Raw genomic sequence first — 8292 nt, forward strand, 5'->3', positions numbered from 1 at the left:
TAAAAACCTTGCCAAAACTGATCTCGCTTGTGCCATGTAAAAAGCACTGAGTCCACCCTGCTGGGTGGTTGGTATTTGGAAGGGCCCCCAGCTGTAAAAACCTTGCCAAAACAGTTGCAGAAGTCTGGTGCAGGTTCCTGCTTGGCCAGCTTCAATCAAATCATCCCACCCATGCCAGCATGGAAGGCAGATATTAAACGATGATGATGGTGATGATGACGATGACAGCAGTTGCTCAATTAACTGAACAGCAGGCTCATTGAATTACAGAGAGTAAGTGGCTGAGTATTCCACAGACATGTGTAAGCTTTCATGTAATACTTAGGTAGAATCAGTGTTACATAGTGCTGGATGTTTTAATTACTGGTACAGCTCATCTGATAGGATTCCACTCAGTTTCTGTCACACTAATTTCACTAATTAAGTTTTGGTTCATAACTGAAGATATTTACTCAACATGCTACACAGCATGTTGAACTCAAGAATTCATGATTGCAAACAAAGTTTCTTATCCATTTGGCCATAATTGTGTCTATTTTACTTCTACAACCTCTCCCTCTATCCACCAGCCATTGTTGTACACATTTACATCTAAGTGGCCTGAGCTGTCAGTAAAAGTTGAATTAAGTGTCTTTGGTAATAAACATTGTACAGCATTGGTGGAGGCATCTTAACTTGAACCTTTCAACTGCTAAACTAAAACTATGTCAATGTGGTTGGCTGTGATGCAAGAAAACAACAGTAGCACGATGTGGTCATTTGTATGTGTTAGAAATAACAACTAAATCTTTTCTCAAATCACATCTTACTGCCTTGAATAAAAAACAAAAAGCAAAAAAGAGGTTACTTTAGATTAGCGCTTCTTAAATTTTTTCATTCAGGCACAGGAGTGGCTGTGTGGTAAGTAGCTTACCAACCACATGGTTCCGGGTTCATTCCCACAGCGTGGCATCTTGGGCAAGTGTCTTCTACTATAGCCTTGGGCCGACCAAAGCCTTGTAAGTGGATTTGGTAGACGGAAACTGAAAGAAGCCTGTCGTATATATACATATATATATATATATATATATATATATATATGTATGTGTGTGTGTATATGTTTGTGTGTCTGTGTCTGTCTTCCCAACATCGCTTGAAAACCGATGCTGGTGTGTTTATGTCCCCATAACTTAGCAGTTCGGCAAAAGAGGCCGATACAATAAGTACTAGGCTTACAAAGAATAAGTCCTGGGGTCAATTTACTCGACTAAAGGCACTGTCCCAGCATGGCCGCAGTCAAATGACTGAAACAAGTAAAAGAGTAAAAAGAGAGAGAGACCCCGTTTTTCATGACTCCAAATAAATACATAAATCATTTATTTTTTTGCTGAACAAAATTTGATTTTTGCAACCCCAGCATTTTGCTTCGCGACCCCTTTTGGGGTCATGACCCATAGTTTAAGAAGCGCTGCTTTAGATAATCTAGTCATAGATATACAGTGTTTGAATAAAAGTCAAGAGAGTCATGGCTGGAACGCTTTAATATAAGCTCTGCATAAATAGAACAGACATGATCAAAACAACAACAACAAAAAAGCAGATAATATAAAATAACAAAAAAAAAGACAAGGAAGAAGATATGAAACATACTTGTGTCTAGATGAGAAGTATTTAGATCCTGCATAACGAATTGTTGGTGAAAGAAAGAGTTGTCGACTTAATGAATCGTCAGGCTTAGTTTTCTCTGAGTAATGGAAAGACTGAGCCAGCAGGATGTTGTTACCTGATAATATTTCGGCTGGAAACAAAAACAAAACTAAAGTTTCAAACATGTCAAGTCAAGACAACATGAATATTCTTACAAAAAACCTAAAACTAATGATGCTTAAAGTTAACATTTCGAGAATATTTTTAGCAAAATAAAAAGTAGAGTCCATTAAGATTCTATTCTAGTAAGAAATAAAAAAAAAGCGAGGGTGAATGGAGTGTGGTGGTATGGGGATGTGTTGAGGAGTGTTGAGGAGGGACGAGGAGTATGTTCTGAAGAGGGTGCTAGAGTTTGAGGTAAATGGACAGCGAAAGTGAGGTAAACCGAGGAAAAGATGGAGGGGACAGGTGGAGGAGGAGATTGGGAGGGTTGGTTAGAGAAGGGAGGACGCCCAAATCTGAGCAAGATGGTGTGAGGGTGGTTGCTATGGTACTGAGGTAGATCTGGCCAACCCCCATTAACGGGGACAAAACCCGGATTTGATGATGATGATGATGATGTAGTAAATTTAGGATTCTCATGTTCAACAGAGGGACATATCAAATAATGTTGTGTTAGATACACCATGTGTAATTAAAAGAAGTGATGGTCACAGCTGGAGCACACTAGATCAGGACTGACTAGATCCAGTAGACTTTAGTCTTTCGTTAACTTTTTAATGTGAACATGATAAAGTTAATGAGAAACATCTACATGTTGAGAAAAACACAATATTAGTCAATGACTAATATCATTTTAATTAGTCTAGAAAATATGGGAAGACAATTTTGAGCATATTTCAGTCTCATTACACCTTCTCAGCAAAGTACAAACTTTCACATACTTGCCAAAGCAGTGATGTGTGAACCACTAAATAATACGATATAGTATGTTAGTTAGCATAAGAATTTAGTATGTTCCAAAAGATAAATTCCTGAAAGAAACTGGTAAGTATAGTAAAGACTATGATTTGCTTAGGATGGTTTTAATAAGAACAATATATCTCACAATATGAGCACGTGTCCATAGAAAACATGTCAAAGTAGATATTGGGGCTTGATAAATTCCTCCAGCTCAATGGATCCTGTTAAACAACCATCCAACTTATGCCAGCATGGAAGATGGACATATGATGATGGCCTTTCTCACAGCTGATTCCTTCATATGACATTGGCCAGCCTGGGGCTATAGAAGAAGGTACATAAGGTGTGTGTGTATAAAAGAAATAAACGAAATCCATTCATACATACATGATAAATGTAAATCACCACAATCTAATATTTTCCGAACTGCTTCCAAACGGGTTCCATAAAATGCTGCATGCCATTTTTCAAACATGTTCAAATTGTGAGATTTACAAGGTGTCCTGCAGAAAAATATGAAAGATAGAAATTAACATCAATTTGTAACCAACTTGTAACATTTCTCACTGGAATGTCTGTCAGATATTTTCCATGAATTGTGCTCAAAACTATTTTCAAACTATCTTGACATTTTTTTTCTTGTTCCAGAAACAGTATCACAATCTAACACTAAAGTTCCAAATACCTCATTGTTTTGGACTATTTGAGAAATAATACATAGAATGCAATAAATATAAAATGTCTATTGACTCAAGAAGGAACTTTAAAGGGTTAGTTCTGGATTCATGGCCTTTAAAATGAATGAAAGGCAATTCCTTCCCACTGCCCTTAGACATGATGCTAACTAACTTTCCTCATTCAGCCCCTATTCCCAAGATGCCATTAACTTTAACATTATAACCTAATTTTCTCTTTCATCAACAAATTTGTTTTAACACTTAACCATGGAGGGAAAAGCATCCCCCATGATAATTCTGTTTGAGCCTCTGAGAGTGGCAAGAGGAAGTTTTCCTAAAAACTGGATCTCTGGTCTGAATTTCTGCAACAGAGTGAACTTTATCAAAAACATTCCAGAAGAGGAAGGAGGAGGATGTGATTGTGTTAATTAAACTGGACAATGGATTATGTCTACCAACCAAGAACTCCGGATGCCAAGAGTTGGGATAAACAGCCTAATTCATCCCACATGATGTTCTTACAATTCCATTGATCCATCACAATGGCCAGGTACTTTATTTTATTAACAGTCTAGACTGGGATTATCAGATGTCTCAGAACCAACAATGTGGTACAAACACAAACAAATCCAAAGACAGAATATTCAGTGATGCACAAATAATATCGATTATCAATATTTGACTGGCATATATTTTTACCAATGTTAGATGGATGAATGGCAAATTGTCTTTAGCCCAATTTGAACCTTGAAACAAATAGATACCGAATAAAATGCTTTATTGGGTCAGTCTGTAAGACAAAGTTGATGGTGGTGGGAATTGAAACATGGAACATTAAAAAAGCTGCATCAAATACAGCCCAGCGTTTTTACAATTCTGCCAATCCACTGGTTGTAATGTTTCTTGTATTATATTTTGAGGGGAGGAGCTGAGTCAAAACCATCAACCCCCCCCCACTACTTGACTGTATTGAACTTTATTGAGCCAGGAAGAACAAATGGTAACATAGACCTTGATGGATTTGAACTCATAATGTAAAAAGACAAGAACAAATATTGCAAGGAATATTTTGGTCTGATATTGAGTGTTCACCACCATAATGGTAAATAGTAATTGTTTATAACAGAGGTAGAAGGAATGGAATTTGGAAGAGTGAAATTAATTGATACCTTAATTGATTACTTTAATCAACAATAAAGGGATGAAAGACAAGGTTGGTGGGATTTGAACTCAGAACATAAAGAGCCAGAACACACATACTGCAAGGCTCTAATAATTCTGCTAATACACCACCGTGGTGGTGTTGGTGGTAGTAATAGTAGTAGTAGTAGTAAAAAACTGTGATCTTACTTGAGTGAAAAACGGCACCACCCACAAGGTACAGCATATTCCTTTGGTGGATCACCTCGTTTATAGTACAATTCATCTCCACGTATCTTATGACAAGTTTCACAATAACACATATTATACTGCTTACTGAAATAACCGTCTGGAAAACACAAACGTACATAAACAAATAATTACCATATTTCCAAAACAGAAAATACAAAGACAATGAAAAATTCAAATAAAGACATTCTAGGTTCAGTGTATTCCATACAGGAATCAGAAATATAAACATACAATGTTTATCACTTTCCTAAGAGTGTTAATAATGCTCCCACTGATAACTTGTCACATGTAAATTAAGAGTAGAGCCCTCCAGATAATCAGGCCAGAATATACCCCATGCTTGTGGACAAATAACACATATATACCTCACTCATAAAAGTTGCCTCAGAATATATATAAAATTTGATATCACTCAATGAAGAATTAAAAATTACATGTAAATTTTGATTTAAAGATAGCAATTTAGAATTATCAAATGCAAAATACTTTAAAATGTACCAACATAAATCCAACATGAATGGCCACATTTGCGCAAGTCTAAGCTATGACTCATAATACAAGTGGGTTGCGCAGCATGCGTGAGTCATCAGGTTTTTTCCAATCTACCTCTACATAGGGCTTATATTGGTACATTGAATATTTTGCATTTGATAATTCTAAATTTCAATGTTTAAATCGAAGTTTACATGTAACTTTTAATTCTTCATTGAGTGATATCAAATTTCATATATGTTCTGAGGCAACTTTTATGAGTGAGGTACATCTGTGTTATTTGTCCGCAAGTATATTCTGGGCTGTTACAGTGGCCATAACACTAGCTCATTCATGACATAATCCACAAGAGTGGTTTATAGAGAGGTTTCAATTTGTTTTCACCATCACACATTTACAAATGACTATATTTTCAACATATTTATCATCGTAAGTTCATTCTTAATTTGACTTCTTATGTTTGTATTAAACATCAATAAGTAGGGAACTAATAAGCCTATAAAAAGACAAGCTAATAGCACCGTCAGAATTAAGATGTTCGTTCTACATAAAGTACCTAGTGACTTTTAGTTGAACCTTTTTAAAGTAGCTACAAGGCTTTACAATGGTAAGAAATTTTACCTAAGTTCAACTGAATGACTAAAACAAGGATATCTAAGTAAAACAAAATTAACCAATTTCGAAGTAACTTCTGCATGAATAAGGACTTATCGTGCTTTGAAAAGTATCTTATATAAATATATGTATATATATTATATATAGTATAGATATATATATTTATACTGATAAAAGTAACAAAGTTTTCTCAAAAGGGTGAGCACTTGTGCAGTTGGCACATTAGAAAATCATTTGAGCGTGGCCATTGCCAGTACTGTGTGACTGGCCTTCATGCTGGTGGCACGTAAAAGCACCCACTACACTCTCGGAGTGGTTGGCATTAGAAAGGGCATCCAGCTGTAGAAACTAAGCCAAAACAGACTATGGAATCTGGTGCAGCCCCTGGCCTTGCCAGTTCCTTTCAAACTGCCCAACCCATGCCAGAATGGAATTTAAATGATGATGATGATGATATATAAACAAACACACACACAACTGACCTCATCTGTAGTAGACATATTTAATATATTTACATCATCAACATTTTTACATTCACTTTTCATGGTGGCACGAGTCATCATGGTCCAAGACATTTCTTATCAGGACCCACATTTCTTACATTGGTGCTGCTTTGTGTCGTCTGGCTTTCTATTACCAACAATTTTACTACTATACTCAGTGTACTGGGTGCATTTTCTCACGGTACCAGCACTAGAAGGGTTGTCAAGTTTTCAGTAAGGCAAGATTAAAGGGATTGCATAAACCCTATATCTCCATCTGAGAGAGAGAGAGGGCAGGAGGGGGCGAGAGGGGGAGGAAGATGGTTTGGAAGGGAGGGAGGGACGGAGGTATGTAGATCTTCTGGTGCAGAAGCAAAGCAGAGCTCTATGGGAGTTTTCAGATATGAGGGAAGAGATAACTGGTATATGAGAGAAGGGACTTCCGGTATGAGAGAAGAGATTTCTGGTATTGATGGTGGGGGCGAAGAACAGGCTAGCTTCGCATTAAGGTTACAAAGTTAATTTAACTCAGGATCGATTAGCATGTTAGTAATTCATGTTAAATAAGGAATGATGAATGATTAAAAAATGAGAGAAGTTTCTTAGCTTGGCGGCTACACATTTTGTGTCATGATATGATGGTGTCAAATAGCTCAGCAAGATACTCTGCGATACTACCATTATCGGCACTGTCCTTTATTTTAGAAAGAACAGAAGATTGTGATTTAAAGGAGATTAGAGTGCTATTCCTAACAAGTTCAAATGACCACAAAGAGCCTCTGTTGTGACTTGTAAAAGCTGAAATAAAAGAAGTTTTACATGTATGAAGAAACAGAAAGAATACCTGGGATTGCTAATATAGCAAGGAGCCTGGAACATATGTTCTGGTATTCACAATTACATATGATAGCGGGTTCATATGGGATTCTGGTCAGTTTCTCTTTTACCACTGCAAAGTAATGTACATATGTTAAATGGAATTTTTCAGTAAGAAGATATCAACCAATGATATACACAGATGTGCATGTACACACACACGCAAGCCTAGCACCCCCCAACTTCTTCATGGAGTTGTAAGGATGCTGCTGTGACATACAATGTATATTGAGAATTTTCAGACCTAGCAGACTCTTCAGGTTAGTATCATCATTAATGATGACACTAATGATGACAGCAACAATGATGGTGATGATGATGTTTATGGTGGTGGTGATGATGTTAATGATGGTGGTGGTGATGATGAGGATATGAATGATAACACTGATGATTATAATAATGCTTTCAAATTTTAGCACAAGGCCAGCAATTTTGGGGAGGGGTTAAATCGATTAAATTGACCCTAGCACTCAACTGGTACTTATTTCATTGACCTCAGAAGGATAAAAGGAAAAGCCAACCCTGGTGGAATTTGAACTCAGAATGTAAAGATGGAAGAAAAACCACTAAGTATTTTGTCTGGTGTGCTAATGATTCTGCTAGCACAGCACGCTGCTGCTGCAGCAGCAGCAGCAGCAACAACGATGATGACAATGATTGTAAACATGTCTACATCTTCCTTCCATATATAAAATATATATACATCTATAGATACACTCACGCACATATACAGATAGCTAGATAGGTAAAATACAATGACATACCGTCTTCAAGATCTGCCTTTTCTCTATCGTCTTGGTACACAATAGATGAACTATTATTCTGGTCGGTTATGAGACTAATCTGAAAACAGGACAGGATATTGTAAATCAATAACAGACACAGAACACAACTGGGATCTAATGAAGGAAAAGAGCCTAGTTGATTAATTATTTATTTATTAATATAAATATATATGAATATATACATATATATATTTCAGCTGGTTATACTTGATATTGCTCCAATCTGGCCAGCCCCAAGGAAAAACTAAGCTAAGAGCATTAGATTCCTTGGAAGAAAGCAGCGAATGTATATGAAAACAAGGATGGGAAAAAATGGAGAAATGTTACACAAATACAAATGCATATATACATATATATATATATATATATATATATATATATATA

General features: G+C 36.4%; 1 protein-coding gene across 2 annotated transcripts in view; it reads right to left on the reverse strand.

The window, feature by feature from the left end:
• Positions 1 to 8292, reverse strand: part of LOC106871179 (neuralized-like protein 4) — a 93667-nt gene that overhangs the window by 6005 nt on the left and 79370 nt on the right. For both annotated transcript variants that reach the window (XM_052973785.1, XM_052973784.1), the window contains exons 21-25: positions 7888 to 7966; positions 7092 to 7196; positions 4617 to 4755; positions 2977 to 3092; positions 1630 to 1777 (exon numbers count right to left, since the gene is read on the reverse strand). In XM_052973785.1, coding sequence (XP_052829745.1) covers positions 1630 to 1777; positions 2977 to 3092; positions 4617 to 4755; positions 7092 to 7196; positions 7888 to 7966 — 587 coding nt within the window. The remainder of the gene's footprint in view (positions 1 to 1629; positions 1778 to 2976; positions 3093 to 4616; positions 4756 to 7091; positions 7197 to 7887; positions 7967 to 8292) is intronic.

Source organism: Octopus bimaculoides, chromosome 16 (assembly GCF_001194135.2).
Source record: "Octopus bimaculoides isolate UCB-OBI-ISO-001 chromosome 16, ASM119413v2, whole genome shotgun sequence".
Lineage (NCBI taxonomy): Eukaryota > Metazoa > Mollusca > Cephalopoda > Octopoda > Octopodidae > Octopus > Octopus bimaculoides.